This window comes from Arachis stenosperma, chromosome 5 (genome assembly GCF_014773155.1).
Source record: "Arachis stenosperma cultivar V10309 chromosome 5, arast.V10309.gnm1.PFL2, whole genome shotgun sequence".
Taxonomy (NCBI): Eukaryota; Viridiplantae; Streptophyta; class Magnoliopsida; order Fabales; family Fabaceae; genus Arachis; species Arachis stenosperma.
The window spans coordinates 15,391,056-15,409,885 of NC_080381.1; the positions used below are offsets into that span (position 1 = coordinate 15,391,056).

Genomic DNA, 18,830 nt, shown 5'->3' on the forward strand with positions numbered 1-18,830 from the left:
TCTCTCTCTCTCTCTCTCATCTCTCTGAAGCTGCTGCCGTCGCAACCACTTAGAAGTTGTCGCCGTCGTCGCCGATGCACGCATCCTTACTATTGCTGGAGCTGTCGCTGCCGCTACTGTTAGTGTCTGTTTCCTTCAGAGGTGATTTTTCTTTTTTTTTTAGGTTTTTTTTGTGAGTTTAGGATTTTATTAGGTATTTTTTAAATTCTTTATTAAGTTTGTTTAATGAATGTGTGATTAGGATTTGTTATGATAATTTAATGTAATTAGAAATTAAATAATATTATGGTAAGTTAGGTAGGATGAAATTAGGAGTGCTTGACCTATTGGAAGATTAAGGTTTGTTATTATATCATTTACTTTTGGGATGGAAGTTGTTAATTTGGTGAAATTAGAACTAGGTTTTAATTAATTGCAGTGTTGAGTTATATTTATTTCTTTCAAATTAGTTTTTGAATTAGTTTTACCTTGTGAATTTAATAAGTTGTCTTTTTTTATTAGGACGGTGCTATTTTCTTCGGGATCAATTGGGGATCACATCTTTCGTAGTTTGTGCAGTCATATTCCAAGTTGGTTTTTTATCTCTGAGTATAATAAATTATTTAAGTTTTATGTCGAACTTACTTTTCCTAGGATAGAATTTTAGGACGGAAGTGAGAGAATGTTACATAGTGGCACCTTCTCGAAATCCTTGTTTGCTAAAAAATTATGGAGTAATAAGGGGTTGTGCACTAGAACGGCTAGGATTTATTGTTTTATTGAACACGTATTTGTTCTTATTTGTGTAAAGTGATAAATTCATTTGGTGGATGTCTTTGAATAAATTAGAAGTTCTGTCGAATTTTCATTTAAATTGTTTGAAACATGTTTGGTTTGTTAAAAAAACGATAATTGGACTTGGTGGGAGATTCTAATTATAAAAGAAACTCTGCCGAATTTTCTAAAAATTTTAATAAGTTGTATAGTTGGTTGAATTCAATGGTGTATGTGGCAAAATGATTCTAAGTCATCGTCTGTGAATATATAATAGGGATAATGGGGGACGAGGTGGGTTAAACCACGAGTTTTTTTGAAAGGGTTGACAAGTTTGTTGCGTATATCTTCAACATGGAACTGTTTAAGACCCAAGGAGTTTCTAGGTGTCCGTACTATAAGTGTTGACGGACTAAGTGATTATAACCTTTGGAGATAACACTTCACCTCTATCATAATGAGTTCAAGGATGGGTATTAGATGTCGATGGAATATGGAGAAGTGGATGAGCATGAAATCAACCAGTCTGCCTTTAGTTTCAATAGGCATGTGGGTCGATCAACGAGAGTTCGGGTGGTTAGAGATACAATAATATGGTGTTTGATTCAATTGGTGTTACCGATATATAAGATGATGAGCAAGAGCCTAACCCAGAGGCAAAGAGATTTTATCATATATTAGAATCTGCTGCGAAATCTTTGTTCAATGGGTGCGTTCATTTGAAACTGTCTACTTGTGTTAGAATGATGAGTATTAAGTCTAAGTCAAATTATACCCAATATAGGCACACGAAATTGTCTGCCTATGTTAGAATGGTATGATCCAAATTCACATTAAGGAACGCGAAAGTACAAGGACTACAATATCACTAAAAAAATGTGACCAAGAAATATAAGCACTACGATTCTTTTATTCTACCTCAAAATGCACGACAGGTATACTATATGCCTTATCCAAGGTCATGCAAGTCTAGTTAGGCGGTTGTCGTAAACACTAAGCCAAGAGGTCGCATCGAGTATGACGGGACAGAGGGTCAGGAACATTATCGAATTGATGATTCAACTCCTTCGAAAATGGTGGTTGATATCAATGATTCGATTTGTAACGCCGTACCACACAAAATCTTATGCTATAGTCATAAATCAAAGGTGTTGAGGTATTACGACGCAAAAAAAAAAACATGCATATATTCAAAGAAATATTAATATAGTAGGAGCCTGTAAAAAAAGGTTAACAAAAATGACAATCGCATCGCACTCGAAATATTAAAGGTAACAAGCGCCAGTATACAGAAAATAAAGAGATATATATACATATATTATTCAAAAGGAGATATATAGCAAGTACTAGTCTCGACTTGCAAAGAAAAGGCCGGCTAGGCAAATATTACAGCCCAAAGAGTATAAAATATAATCTTGTTTCTCCATACAGCAAAACCTCTAAGAGAGATATACATTTACAATATACAAAAGTGGAGAAATAACATCTAATGTAAAATGAAATCCCAAAAGACAGTCGTTGCTTCCCACAAGAGGTTCTGCACGTTCAGCAAGATGTGTCACGTCTTGTATCTATAAAATAAATAGTTCCACAACGGGGTGAGAACTCGAAAGTTTCTAGTAAGGTAATGATTTTAAATAGAGACTATACAAAAATATATAAACTCGCTAGGCAATTGATAAACCACTATTTTATAGTTTATCTTGTGCTCAATTGAGTAGTTTTTATCAACTCTTTACCCACTTATTCATATGATTTGCATGTTTTATATTTTTCTTCCTGATTCTGTGCTATGATTGAAAACATGCTTCTTTGGCTTTTATTTCCTTTTATTTAATCCTCTCTTATTACCATTAGATGCCTTGATATGTGTGTTAAGTGATTTCAGGAATTACAGGGCATGAATGGCTTAGAGGATGGAAAGAAAGCATGCAAAAGTGGAAGGAATACAAGAAGTTGAAGGAACTGCAAAGCTGTCAGCCTGACCCTCTCGCACTAAAACGATCATAACTTGAGCTACAGAGGTCCAAATGATGTGGTTCCACTTGCGTTGGAAAGCTAACGTCCGGGGCTTCGATTTGATATATAATTCATCATAGTGGCTGTACAGATAGGCGACACGAACGCGCGCTCCATGCGGACGCGTCGCATCTGCGAACTTCAATCCGCGCGGACACGTGGATGACGCCTCCGCGTCACTTTGCCGCGACCTGTACGGACCAGATTTCATAATCAGCGACTTCTGGGCTGTTTCTGACCCAGTTTTCGGCCCGAAGAACACAGATTAGAGGCTATAAAGTGGGGGAATGCATCCATTCATGATTATGCTTTCATAACTCACAATTTTAGGTTTTAGATGTAGTTTTTAGAGACCTCTCTTTCTCTCTTAGGTTTTAGAATTAGGATTCCTCTTAAAGGATTTAGGATTCAACTCTTCATCAGGTTCAATATTTCCTTTACTTTATATTTATCTCTTATTTTCATATACTTTAATGCTTTTATTGGTATTTGATTTATGTTGCCGAATTGGCTTATGAACTTTTCATGTTAGGATTATACATTATTGAGATGTTTTCAGATTTATGATTTTAATTCAGCTTTTTACATTCTTGGCTTTGGTTAAGAAATCAGTAACTCTTGAGTTATCAAACTCAACGTGATCAATAACCGCTATCTTTACTAATTAGCTTGAACTTCTATAATCCCAATCTTTTCCTAGAAATTAACTAGGATTTGAAGATCAAACTAATTAGCCACTTGACCTTCCTTTGCACCAGCAGAGGTTAACTAAGTGGAATTAAGATTCAATTTTCATCATCATTGATAAGGATAACTAGGATAGGACTTTTAATTTCTCATACCTTGCCAAAAGTTTATTTTACAGTCAATTATTTATTTTACTTGTCATTCATCACAATTGCTCCTCATTCTTAAAACCCCCAATTTACAAAACTCATAACCAATAATAAGAACATACCTCCCTGCAATTCCTTGAGAAGACGACCCGAGGTTTAAATACTTCGGTTATCAATTTATTTAGGGGTTTGTTACTTGTGACAACCAAAACGTTTGTACGAAGGAATTTCTGTTGGTTCAGAAACTATATCTACAACGCGACTTTATAAAATTCTTTACTAGCAAAAATCCTAACATCAGCAATCCTAAACTCCAGCTCAACACAAGATTCAAGCCTAGGGTTCCATTAATCCCAATAAGGTAATTAGACTAAATCTCAGCTATATTAGTGATCTCAGATCTTCAACTCTTCTCAATACAAGTCATCGATTCTCTCAATATCACAATGGTTCAAATTTATTAATTCAGTGTTCAGTAATTTTCTTAGTAGTAATAACAAGCACAAGTAGAAATATTCAAGCACAAACAAAGGCAATTAGCAGTTAAACATGAATAATCACATAAGCAAACCCAAATACAATATGTATGCGCAAACAATGCCACATAGATGCAGATGATGCATGCTTGTCCTACTGACCATGAACTCACGTGTCAGTTAAACTGCCAGAACCCGACACAATCGGTAGCTAGCTCGGATATCGTCCTTCTGTTGTGCATCCCTAGGAGGCATTTAATCGAGGGAGTGTGCTTGACCACCTTCTCTTGGAGGCAGTCATCAGAGGGAATAAATAGAGGGAGAGTGTCCTAGCAACTTCTCCTGTGCGGTCGTGCCATACAGATCGAGGGGTTAGTGCCCTACCACATTGCAGACAGAGAGAAAATGTGGGGGAATACATCGAGAAATTAGTTCCCTACCAGCTTTTCCACTTCCAATATAACACAATCAACGAGAATGTAGGGGAATAAATTGAGGAAAAGTTCCCTACCACCTTCCCCACATCCAACAAATCATAATTTAAGAGAATACGGGGGAATAAATCGAGGGAGAGTGCCCCACCTCCTTCCCCACATTCATATCGCAACAAGAAAAGGAATCCTTCATCCTCAACTTGTCTATCATGAGAGAGGGAATCCTTCATCCTCAACTCGCCTAATCGTGAGTAGGACAACACTACCGTCCTCACCGTGAGCGGGATAAAACCACAATTCCTACCACATCACACCGCAACCACGAACAAGTGGAATGGAACCTCTGTCCTTGCCTGGGGTAGGTGCCAAACCACATACGCAAGTGGGACGAAACCCATGTCCTTGCCAATCCAGCCATTCAGGCCACAATCAGACAACATCAACATCTTTAATCAATTTCTTAAGTTATTATACTCATTAACCCCAATTTGTTATCAATTTATTAAATTTAGATTCATTAACCCAAATATTTTATCAATTACCAATTCTATTATCAGTTTATCACGTGAGCGGGATAAGACCACTGTCCTCACCACTGGCGAGACAAACTACCATCCCCACATAGTAATTTACGCACTTAGCAAGTAGGATGACACCACCGTCCTTGTCAGGCAAGAAATCAATATCACATTTATCCTTAATTGTCATCTCATTCGATTTCATAAGTCATATTGTATAAAAACCTTGTTCACTTATCAATGAACAAATCTTATTATCTCGTGAGTGGGATGAAACCATCGTCCTCAACGCAGACGGGACAAACCTCCACCCTCTCCACAGTGTATTCAAAGCTTATTTATTAGTTATTCAACTCCATACAGAGGTTAACAAGGGTTATAAATATTATGGAAAGACTAGATAGTTCAAAATTATCAATTTGAAAAAAACAGGGTATTCGTGCGTACGCACACCTAGTAAGTACGCGCGAAACCTGGCTCTGGTTTTTCGCAACTTTTTAACATTGTGCGTATGCATGCCTCGTGGATACGCACAAGTTTTCATTCATGTGTAACGCACACATGGTGCGCACACGCAGTACTTGCCACTACCCCCTTGGGTGCCCATAGTGATGCATACGCACGCCTGGTGCGTACACATGGGACCTCCCACTGCCAAGAATATTGTAACCTCTGCATAATTCAATTTTCAACCCCAATTTTTCAACACCCATAAATTTTGATACAAAATTTATTTTTCACCCATTTTTAGACGGTTTTAAAGATTTTTTTCACTAGCTTTAATTTAAGATAAATTTTATTTAATTTTAAGCTTTGAGCACTAAGTTATGACCCGTCGAAGTTGGTAAAAAATAACAATTTACACATATTCTCTACACAATGCACTATCACAATTCCCTAATTTATTCGATTTCAATACTACCCAAAACTACCTATGGGCATCATTTATACACAATTATCAATTCAAGTTCATTCCCTAGTCATTTAAAGCCTAACAACCAAATTTTCAATCAAACCTTAAACGCGCACACACACTCATACATCTATACTTCTCAGCCAAACTAAAATCAATCATCTCATTCTCATCATTTTAACAATTTTCAACATAGCAATGCCACCGCATACATCCATTCACCAAGTAGGGGATACCTCACCCTATCACAAATTTTGGCCTAATATCCTCATCAATAATCATGATAGGCAATTAAACCATACTATTATAATTATGCGCACACACATCCATCCACACACACACATATATCATAATTCAAGCTACCATCGAACCAATTAATCACTATAACAATTAATTCTATTCTATTCAATCCTATCATAAGGACAATTAACGTAGGTTTTCACACAATTTTACATAGTGCCTATCCAAAACCAAAATCCATATCTTATCGACGGCGGTTTTCAAACACTCGAATTTCTTTTTCGACTGGACTCTAGCCTCAATCGACTCCTCCAAGCCTCCACCAATCGTTACGCAACCACACCACGTACTCCAATTGCACCAATTCAACCAAACAAGCCAAGCTAATCCATATATTCTAATCAAATACAATTTCACAATTTTCACACTAGGTTATTAACCCAAATTTGAGAAAAACAAGGAAAAAAGGTTTCTTTACCTTATTTCACATATACTTGGATTAAAACCTCACTAGAACTCAAGATTAAGCTTTCCCTAAACAACAAAATCACAACAATCTCAAAACCATATACCCAAAATGTGAATTTGAAGGAAATTTCAAAAATAGTTCAAGGTTCTTGGGAGTAGTTACCACAAAAATTGGTATAGAATCAAAGAGCACGACAAGAGCGACGCGTAACTACAAACGGGTCCTCGATCAGAAATAGGGTTTAGTGGGATGGTGAATAGTAAAAAGTTAGGGCTCCACTCTCTTCTCTCCTTCTCTTCTTTCAGCTGCTCCCTCACTAATAAAGGGAGAACGGGGCTAAACTTCACTAATGAAGGGAGAACGGGGCTGAACTTGCTAAGGGTGAGGGGTTACATGTTTGGGCTTGGGCCTAAGTATGACCCAATTCAATTTCTTAGCTATTTGGCTCAATTTTGGGTCAAAACCTTTAAGATAACTGTTCGGGCTTTTGTTTTAAATATTTTTTCTTGTTCTTTTCACAGTTTTAGTTTTTTTCTCACTCAAAGTATCAGACAAATTTAAGGCGGTACAACTTTATCGCTGGTATACACTTTTCCGCAATTAGTTATATTTTTGCGCTCAGTTTTATTTTCTAATTTAAATGTTGACCAGTAAATTCTCAAATTATAAATTTTAAATTTCTTAACCCTTTTTGCTCATAATTAATTTATTACTTAATTATTTATTATTTACCTAGGTTTTACACGATCACCCTCAGGTTGGATGTTATGGATATCATATTGAAACAATGAATGAGGGAAATCATGAGTACTTATATATAATAATTCATGATTCAAATAAAAAGGTTATATTAGAAAAGTTACCCTCACTTTCATCTAGGTTATATTATACTAAATTAGTATAATTGAATCACATGTCATTGTAAACCAGAAGTTTACCAACCCCAATGAATTCATAATTTGGCATGATCGATCGGGACATTCTGGAACAACAATGATGCGGAGAATTATTGAAAACTCTCATGGACATTCACTAAAAAACTAGAAGATTCTTAAATATAGTGAATTTTGTTGTGATGGATGTTCTCAGGGAAAACTAATTCTAAGGCCATCACCAGTAAAGATTAGATTTGAGTCTCCTGAATTCCTTGAAAGGATTCAAGACGATATATGTGGACCTATTCATTCACCATGTGGATCTTTTAGATATTTTATGGTCCTAATAGACACATCTTCGAGATGGCCTTGCTAAATGGAACATGGAAGCAATGGCCTTGCTATCCTTCAAGTTCTTCAATTCCTAAAGTTAAGACTAGCATCCTTCAATGTTCTCCCTGAAAAATAATCCACTTGCCCATAACCTTGAATTTCATGAATAGCTCTAAGTAATTAATTTGGATGGTGCTCAGCCGCATCATCTAGTGCATACCTAGAACCACATCAGCCCTTTTTAAGTATTGTACATAGGCATCGACGCCAAAATCATACCCTTGAACTGAGAGGGTCAAATTGGGATACTTAGTTTCATAATGAATCGATGCACTATTTCCGACCATCATTTGAAGAGTCGCGGTGGGAGTAAATGACGTCTTTAATTTCTTTGCAACAAAACTCTTGATGAAATTGTGAGTACTACCTCCATTGATCAAGATCATTAGGGGACGATTAGCATGGGTTCCATGAACCCGAAGTATCTCAGGGTGAAATTATCCTTCAAGTGCGCTTAGACTAATCCACAAGCGAGGAGTCTTATCATCATCGTCCTCTCCTTTAGAATCAAAATCTGAATCGCCGGCAACTCCTTCCTATGTCCCCTGTAGCAACTCTCGAAGCTCTTCCTCCCCGACTAATAGTTGGAACACGGCCTTACAGTGGTGTTCGGGGCAAACTTCTCATCACAATAGTAGTATAGGCCTTTTTTCTTTTCTATTGCGGATGTCAGCAGATGTGAGCTTCTTGAACTGACGGGTATTTGATTTTACAAAGGGAGAAGAATCTTGTGATGTGAGGGATGAAGAAGCCGTGACAAGAGAGATAGGGATTGTGGGTTTCTGATTGGAATTAATCTGGTTTAAAGTCCAGTGGGGGTGAACTGGTTTGGGTTGCTGAAGGAAGTATTAGGGTGAGTTGTAATTTTTTGGACAGCCCTAAAGTCACCGTGTGTTTTTGTTCATGTAGCTTGGCCATAGGCACATCTTGGATATAAGAAGTGGCTTGGGGTAGAAGCATCTCACATTTTAAATGCTCTTGAAGCCGAGAAATAAACAAGGCAATGATCCACTCCTCACTCATGCCGGTGACCTAATTGCTTAGCTCTTCAAACTAGCCCTGTTATTCCTCCATTGACCCTCCTTGTCTCAATTCCTTGAGGGCGTTCCAGTCATCATAAAACAAATTTTAGTGAATCTACTGTTCATGGCGTTGAGCATCGAGGAATGTTTCCTAATTGTAAGGAATGCCATTATTGACTCCCCAGCGATATCAAGCATAGCTGCGTCGACAAGGTGGAAGGACAGAACCTGGATCTTCTGCTCCACCAGAATATCAAATGTCTTGAGGTACTGTCTTGCTTGGAAGACCCATTCTTCAACACCTTTCCCATTGAACATTGACAGATCCACAACTTTCAATTTTCGTGGCCAATACAACTCTGCACGCTGATTATTCGGACTTCCTTCAAAATTGTATCCGATAAGGACCGATTCGTTGACTTCGTTCTTCAACTTCAGGTTATCGTCAAGAAGCCTTTCAATGGATTGCAGAGAGGAATCCATATTGTTAATCTGCATTTGTATCTTGGCAATCCGCTTGTTAGCTTTAATGAACCCTCTACCTAACGTCGATATTTCATGCTTTTTGGAGAGTATCAATTCCTCCAACCGATTCAAATGAGCTCCTTCTACCACGGTGATTTCTCAATGGAAGCACCAATGATGTACCTAAATAAAAAAATACCATTTTTACAGCAAAATACAGAAAGCCATAGATGATAACAACACCACAAATCAATCCAAAAATTGTTAATGAAGAAGAATTAAGAGGAGAATGAAGAAGAGAGCAAATATAACCTATGAAAAGAAGTGTAACAATGTTTTCCCTTTCGAGTATGGGCATAGTTGTAAAAACCGGACCGGACCGGCCGGTTCGACCGGAAAATCGGTGAACCGGATCCTATACCGGTCCGGTTCTGGGAGAAAATATTTCCAAAATGCTTGAGGTAGGGTTCGAACCCTTGTCCTCAAGGAAACCAAAAGGCTCCACAACCACCAAACCACTTTGTTTTCTATTAAAATTTATGCAAATTATAATACATATAGATATTTTTCATCAAATAGTTTACTTTTATTTAATTTATTTTAATTTTAATTATAAACTCACTCATTCTTAAATTAATTATATTTTTGTTTAACAATAATTATAAACTCATTTATTTTTTTATAATTATATAATATCTATTAATATTATTTTTTAATAAATACTTGTAGTATATAATAGTATAAAAGATATAAAATAATTAATAAATTATTAAAATTTAAAAATAATAGTTATTTTAATATAAAAACAAAATAAAAATATTGATGATAGAGTAAAAATAATAAAATATTTATTGTTCATGTTCAATATTGTTTTAAAATAACTTGATATTTTAAAATGTTAGTAAAAATATGTATTTTAAATTTTAATTTTAAACTTTTGACTATTTTTTATTTTTTATTTACATAGGACCGAGTCAACCGGTTCAACCAGTAACCCAACGGTTGAACCAGTGACCCAGTGACCCAATGACCTGACCGGTTCGATCACCGATTCGGTTCTGACAACTATGAATATGAGAGTACTCCACAAATAAATTATATAATTCTTTGCTACTCTATATTTTTCTTTGCTTCTTATTTAACCAATCCTCCACTAAGGTTGTTAGTAACTAATTCTACTCTTGTATTATTTTTCTGTGGTACACACTTCTAAGTTTCATAATTTCTAAATCACATTGGGGCTCTTTATCTTGGCATGATTGGGCTTGTATCACTTCACTTTAATGTAAAACACGCTTAATATTCTAATAGAGTTAACTACCAATTCAGTATCCAAAAGATTTAGCCATTGATAAAAAAATTACTGAAAGATATTATCAACAAAAAGAATTAATAAATATATTTTAAAAGTAATAAAAAAATTTCATACTTGACAAACTACTTATTGTATGTTTGGATCAATATTTGTAAACGGACATTGATACAAATGTGCTTTTACAAAATTAATTTTGATCAAAATTGAATCAGTGTCAATGTAATTTATGTTTGGATAATTTTTATCAAATGTGCTTTCGTGAAAATGAATCATGTTGGGAATATATTAACCAAAATCACATTAAAATCTAAAATTACTAAAAAAGACATTATTTATATTATTTTTTATATTACTTATGTAAAAAATAAATATTATTAAATATAATTTTTAAAAATATAAATATTATTATATAATATGATATGTTAACCAAAATGTATTTAAATAATAAATATTATTATATGAAAGTCGGAAATTTGTACTTCGGCGTACTTACAATTAGACCGGGTGGATAACCTGCAACCGATACTAAAATCAATAGTATTTTTAGATTATATAGAACAAATGTTCTTACCTTTTTATCTTTTCTTTTTAGGTGTCACCGTTTTTCAGCATTTAGTTATTTTACATTACCGTGTAAATACTGGGATTTCACTATTTTAGTCTTAGCAACGTTGTCGTTATGGTGTATTTAATGTTAATTCGTAATATCGAATTCTCTTTTAGTCGTTGTCCGTTATGTTATTATTTGTCTAAAACAATAAATATGAGAAAATATAAAATAAATATGACATTATGTGTTGTGCAAATTGACATGTATAATAAGGTGATTAGGAAATTAATTTTTGTGTGTATTTTAGTAATTCAAACATATATATATATATATATAATGATGTGTAAATATAAATATAATGAAATTAAGATAAAACTTTAAATAATTCTGTTAATGCATGAGCAAATGAAAAATTCTTTTACCTATAATTTTTACCATGAATTCTCCTGCATATCTTATATATTTGTAAGAACAAAACACTTATAATTTTTAGAAAATATAGATTTAATTATTTTGTTAGTTCTTATAATTTTACTAAAATTTTAATTTAGTTCTTATATTTTTTTTCAATTAGATCTTTATATCATATCAAATTTTATAACTAAGTCCCTTTCTATAATTAACAGAATATTTTATTAAACTATATAGAATATTCAGTCAAATATTATGTATATTTGTTTTGTTTAACATAATCTTCTGTTAATTTCAACGCTTTTGTTATAACAAAAATTTAACTACAAAATTTAATGTGGCATAAGAAATTAGGGACTCAATAAAAAAATATACAGACTTAATTAAAAATTTAATAAAATTATAAAAATTAACATAATAATTAAACCAAAATTATAATATCTTATTTTAACAAGTACAAGTATTTTTTTTCCACCATCCATGCGTAGCATCTATTGTGTTTTTTTCTCTGTTCCATCCTAATCCAGTTTCTTTAGCAAATAATTTGTACCACACTCTCCATTTTCTCTTAAAATTATTCCACTTATTTTTCAAATTATTCTTATTATCATCTTTCAATTGTTGTTATAATAAAATGCCTAATAGTTTTTGGCTAAAAAATTTAGATATAAAAGTGAGATATAAATATATTTTAATATTGTAATTTTGGATGTTTCTTAAAGTTGTGGAATGTCCACAAATCGAACCTCCGATTTGTATTTAAAAAATTTAAAAATTTGGAGTACACAAATCAGACTCGTGTTAAAAAATTTTAAAAATTTGGAGTACACAAATTAAAGGGTACCATTTGTGTATTTTAAATTTTTTTAATTTTTTAAATACAAACTGCAGGATCTACTTTATGTACTAAAAATCTGACGGTACAATTTTTATACCTCTTACAAATTGGACGATCCGATTTTAACTTTTGACATTATAGCTGCGTAAAGCACTTCATGCATTCTATAACTACCTTCACCATTTTCCTTTTTATATCTAAATTAAAAAGTGATAGTTTTCATATCTCATACCGCCTTTTGTTTTTGAGAATTGTTATTCAATATTCTAATCAACAATGCTAGGGAACTAAGAGAGTACCAGCAAAAAATTAGCCAAATACCTTTGGATGAATCTAAAATCTCTACATGAATGGTGCTTATGCTAGGCATTAAGATGTTTCTTCTACTAAGTATTAGAATGTTTCTTTTTCATACTTAATATATGTTTTTTATATATTTTATAAATTTTTTATATACTAAGAATCAGAATTGTTGGAAGTAGAGTTCCATGATCCCCGCCCCTAATTTTCCAACGTATCATTCAAAATTTTAATTTGAGGTGAGAAGTAATTAATATCAAATATTATAAATTAAAAACAAATAAAATTAATTAAATATAATTATAAATTAATTAAGTTGTTTACTTTTTTGCTGATCACTTCTTAATTCCATATATTTTTTCTATTCTAATTTTGTGTAAGTTAAAAAATTATAATCATAAAAGAACATAAAAAAGAATCCAAAAACATTAATCAATATAATTCAATTTAATTTTTTTTTAAATTATAACCTATAAATAATAGATACAAACTGTTTCAAAAAAAAAATACCTATTACTATTATAAAAAAAATTAAATTCATACCAATACAAAAATCTATTCAGATTGATAGATAATAAAGAAATAAAACTGTGAAAAAAAAAGTGTTTATTTTATTGCGTGAATGAATCAATCTTGTAATTTTAAAGCCAATCTTCTTTGTACATGAGATTTTATAAAAAAAAAATTAAAAGAACGGTATTTTCAATTAAACGTTGAAGCAAGTCCAATATTACTTTTGAAAAATGTAATTTTGAAAATATTGAACGTTGTTGAAAAAAAGAAAAAGAAAAAAGAAACTAATCAAAAGGAACTTGGTTTAAAAAAATAAAACATACTTGTTTATTGGATGAAACATTAAACCAAACACACACTTATCCATTAATTCTAAATATTTGAATAAATATTTAAAAAATACATACAAAAATTTAAAATAAAATTTAATTTTTAGATTTTTTTTATGTTTTTTTAAAATATGACCATTCATACTAAAAAAAAATTCTTGACAAAAAATTAGAAAATTTTAATAATAAAAAATCTTATTTTTTAAATTATAATAATAAAAAATTACATCAAAATTTTTATCTCTAAAATTTTGTTTAAAATATATATTTAATATTAGTTCTTTTTGTCACATTTTAAAATCTTTTAAAAAATTATTTGTCTCTAGTATTTTTTGAATTCGTCTTATTTAAGACTTGCAATACATACCCTATATGCGGGTACCCAAACCCGCCTAATCCGTTCAGGTAGGGTAGGTTACCGGCCCGCTGCAAATAGGGTAAAAATCGGTTTGGATATGCCTGCGGGTAGGTAGGATACGGATTTAGGACCCCATAAATAACACATATTTTATAAAAATTAAATATACAGTGAAAGAGGTAAAAGTTAAACCCACAACTTTTCTTATATAATGACTTATAATAAGTGAACAACTATTAAACTAGTTATTTAATTTAGTAATTTAAAATATTAGTTTTTTATTTTTTATTTTATTAATATATATAAAATTCGAAATAATTGAATTTTATATTTACTTTAAAAAAATTTAATATTTCTATGGATAAAATAGGATAATGTAGAGTAGGATTTAAAATTTTACGGTGCAAATAAGGTTACAATTTAGAGATTCTCAATTCGCAAATAAGATAGAATAGAATTTTAATGAAATTTTCAATTTGCGGATAGAGTTAGAGTATAGTCCAAACCCTATCCTATCTTACCATTGTCAGTCCTAATCTTATCAACTGTATAAACTTTTATATACCATTTTAATAATTTACTTCCAATATAAAAAATTGCAAAACAGAGCCTATTAATTAATATTGACCTCAATTTATTTGACTTGGGCATGCGATAAAATTGTCCTGTGACATACGATGAACTTTCTAACGCCGTTGTTGCTTCAGTCTTAGTCAACAACTGTCCAAAGAGCACCGGTGACTGGTGTGGAATCCATTCGTAGGTTAAACATTCTTAGTACTTCACAGTTCCCATATCAGTTAGTCACGTAAGGGAGCCCAATTTATGAAACTCACCCTCTCTTCTGGCGACCATCACAAAAATTCTAAGTTCAAAATAAACGAATATGCAAAACAAAATAAATATTAATTGAAAGTTTTTCGGTAAAAAAAAGAAAAAGAAAAGAAAAAGAAAAATAAAAAGGAATAATAATAAAAAAAGAATGAATGAATAAATAATAAAGGAAGATGTTAAAAATTAAAAATAAAACAAAGCTACAGAACGTGAAACGGATGTCAAAACTCAAAATAAGAGTTAGAGGGCTTGGATGAGCGCGTGATAGAGACTCGCGAAGTGAGTGGGAAGTGAGAAGCATGGTCACTCATGGGCTCCTGGTTTCGTACGTGGGGACTAGTGTTCCTGTGTTACCTCGTTGCAGCAGTTCCCATCAATAACCCTGAGGCATGATCCCAACGCGCAAATATCTCGCGCGTGAAGTTCTGCAGAGCAGCTAAGCTTTGATAGTTTGATGCATCATGTATGTATGACCAAGGAGGAGGCTGAGCCTCATTTGCCTTTCTATTTTTGGCTCCCTGCCCCATTCTCCTTTCTCCCTCCACACAAACTATAATCTCTCGGATTCTTCACTTCACAAACCTGCTCTCTACAGATCGCGATTTCATGAATGGCCACCCACCGGAAATTCAAATTCCGGCCTCCTTTTCCGACTTGAATGCACACAATTTCATTGCCATCCGGAGGGCCTAAGCCATGACGACCAAGAATAACATGTAATCAATCATAAGAAATCCTCCACGACCTTCAGCTTGAGCTTCCATCATCACACACCAAAGCTTTTTTGTTTGTTTGTGTTTGAGTGGGTTCTGTTGGTCAGTTCCACTGCAATGGCGGCGAGCAACACTGCCACAACGCCTTCCGTGGACTCCGCTTCAGCAGAGGAGCTATCAGCGAAAGCCGTTAACAAGCGATACGAAGGGTTGGTCATGGTTAGGACCAAGGCAGTCAAGGGAAAAGGGGCTTGGTACTGGGCGCACCTCGAACCTATGCTGGTTCACAACGCTGACACCGGTCTTCCCAAAGCGGTGAAGCTACGCTGCTCTCTCTGCGACGCCGTTTTCTCAGCTTCCAACCCTTCTCGCACAGCCTCCGAGCACCTCAAGCGTGGGACTTGCCCCAATTTCAATTCCGCTGCCAAACCCATTTCCTCTGTTTCTCCGACCGTCGCTGCCATGGCCTCCTCTCCCTCTCCTACGGCCAACCACAACCACCGCAAGAGGAGTTCCACTTCGTCCGCCGCCGCCACGGCCGGTCCTGCTACGTCGTACCACGTGACGCCGCTAGCGGTGGTGGATCCGTCGCGGTTCTGCGGGGAGATCGCGTACACATCGTCAGGCTCCACGGCGATTACACCGGTGGGTCTGCTGGCGCAGCAGCCGCATTTGATGCTGTCGGGAGGAAAAGACGATTTGGGAGCTCTGGCTATGTTGGAAGACAGCGTGAAGAAGCTCAAGAGTCCAAAAACGTCCCCCGGTCCAACGCTGAGCAAGACGCAGGTGGAGACGGCCTTGGATTTCCTGGCCGATTGGGTATACGAGTGTTGTGGTTCGGTTTCGTTTTCGAGCCTGGAGCAGCCGAAGTTCAGGGCGTTCCTGAACCAGGTTGGTTTGCCGGCGGTTTCTGGGAGGGAGTTGATTGGCGGGAGGTTGGATTCGAAGTTCGAGGAGGCGAAAGCGGAGTCGGAAGCTCGGATGAGAGACGCCATGTTCTTTCAGTTATCGACGGAGGGTTGGAAAGCAAAGAGCAGTGAGGAGAATGGGAATGTGGTGAAGGTGACTGTGAATCTGCCGAATGGGACCAGCTTGTACAGAAGAGCTGTGTTTGTGAGTGGCTCTGCTCCTTCAAAGTACGCAGAGGAGGTTCTGAGGGAGACAATCACTGCCATTTGCGGGAATGTTGTTGACAAGTGTGTTGGCATTGTTGCGGACAGATTCGGCTCCAATGCTCTCAGAAATTTGGAGTCTCAGAATCATTGGATGGTTAATCTCTCTTGTCAGTACCAAGCCTTCTCCTCTCTAATCAAGCATCTCACCAAGGAACTTCCCTTCTTTCCCACCGTCACTCGCAACTCTTTCAAAATCGCCTCCTTTCTCAATTACAACTCTCCCCATCTCAGGAATGCTTTCCACAAGTACCAATTGCAGGAGTACGGCCACGCCTCCATGCTGCGAATGCCGCCTCCCCCACCCGACTCTCATCATGCTTTCTTCACCCTTGGCCCTCTCTTTGACGTCATGGACGACACGCTGGCTTCTGCCCGTGCCTTGCAGCTTCTCCTGCACGATGAACACTTCAAGATTCTCTCCATTGAAGACCCAAGCGCCAGGGAGGTCGGGGATATAATCGGAGACGTTGGATTCTGGAACGACTTGAACGCTGTTCACTCGCTCGTGAAACTGGTCAGGGACCTAGCTCAGGAAATTGAGTCAGAAAGGCCGCTTGTTGGTCAATGCCTTCCGTTGTGGGAAGAGGTGAGAGCCCAAGTGAAAGAATGGTGTTCTAAGTTCCACATGGCAGACGGAGCGGTGGAGAAGGTCGTCGAGGGACGCTTCAAGAAGAACTACCACCCTGCTTGGGCTGCCGCCTACATCCTGGACCCGCAGTATCTTGTGAGAGACACCTGCGGCAAGTACCTGCCGCCGTTCAAGTGCTTGACGGCGGAGCAGGAGAAGGACGTGGACAAGCTCATAACAAGGCTTGTTTCGAGGGAGGAGGAGCACATTGCTCTGATGGAGCTCATGAAGTGGAGAACGGAAGGGCTTGATCCCGTGTATGCACGTGCCGTGCAGATGAAGGAGAGGGATCCTGTTACCGGCAAGATGAGAATTGCGAACCCGCAGAGCAGTAGGCTCGTTTGGGAATCATATCTGACCGAGTTCAAGTCCTTGGGGAGGGTTGCTGTTAGGCTCATTTTTCTTCATGCAACTTCTTCTTGTGGCTTCAAATTGAACTGGAATGTGTGGAGATGGGTTTCTAGGGGGCAAAGACACTCCACCACCGCACTCGAAAGGGTGCAGAAATTAATATTCATTGCTGCTCATTCCAAATTGGAGAGGAGAGATTTTTCCACTGATGAACATAAGGACGCAGAGCTTCTTGATTTCCCAAATTCTGACGATGATGTCTTGAACGACGTTCTTGTCGATACATCTTCCGTCTAGTAACTTTTTTTTTTTTTGGTTAGGGAAGGGGAAGGAGAGCTTGATTAATCATCATTTAGGACCTTTTTTTTCTTTTTCTTAAAAGAATTTATTGAATTCTTTCCGATTACTTTTCTTGTGATCTTATCTCCTTCGTTTCTTTTCATTATTATTACTATTATTATTGTATTTTGTGGTGCCATCCTTCATCCCTAAAGCTAGAGAAAGGAAAGGTTAGATCTTTGTTGTTTGTAAAGCTAGAGAAGGAAAAAAAAAAAAAAAGAATGCATGAGCAGCTCCAGAAACGGGAAGAGTGTTGTATAAAGTGTATGTGGCTCTGGAAATTTCGAGATTTTGATGATAATAATAATAAGAATAATATTTGTAAAGTCGGGAATGGAATTGTCCTTTGATGATTCCATTTCTAAGCAATGCTCAAAACAACGTTGTTTTTCCGCCTTACATCATCCGCTAAAAGCTGCAATCATATTCTTGTCAAATGTGGCTAACTTTGGGCATCAAAAATTGTCTTAATGGGGTTCAATCCTCTTACTGTTACTACTAGTTTTTTTATACTCTAAAGAATCTTAGTGCATTTTTATAAAATCTGGTAAGTTAGCTCCGCTATCAATCACTTGTAGGACTGATGAATCCTTTCCGCCCTACACCTACAAACAAAGAGAAACAGCTTTTTAATTCTGACTACATAAAGTCAAAGTTGTGCCATAAATCATCCAATCCCAAAGGTCTTGTTGATGAAATCACGTCAAATATGTAGATATAGTTATAGTTGTGACTTTTCAAATGGACACTTGTTTTGAAGTTC

At 35.6% G+C, this 18,830-nt stretch overlaps 1 protein-coding gene across 1 annotated transcript; it reads left to right on the forward strand.

Annotated features, from left to right (window-relative positions):
- Window positions 1–15,327: 15,327 nt before the first annotated feature.
- On the forward strand, window positions 15,328–18,524 carry LOC130983182 (uncharacterized). Its single transcript, XM_057907368.1, has one exon. The coding sequence runs from the start codon at window positions 15,692–15,694 to the stop codon at window positions 18,023–18,025; it is 2,334 nt and encodes a 777-aa protein (XP_057763351.1). The 5' UTR covers window positions 15,328–15,691; the 3' UTR covers window positions 18,026–18,524.
- The last annotated feature ends 306 nt before the right edge of the window (window positions 18,525–18,830 follow it).

Coding starts and splice junctions, on each gene's coding strand:
- LOC130983182 (XM_057907368.1), top strand. CDS start 15,692: ATGGCGGCGAGCAACACTGCCACAACGCCTTCCGTGGACTCCGCTTCA.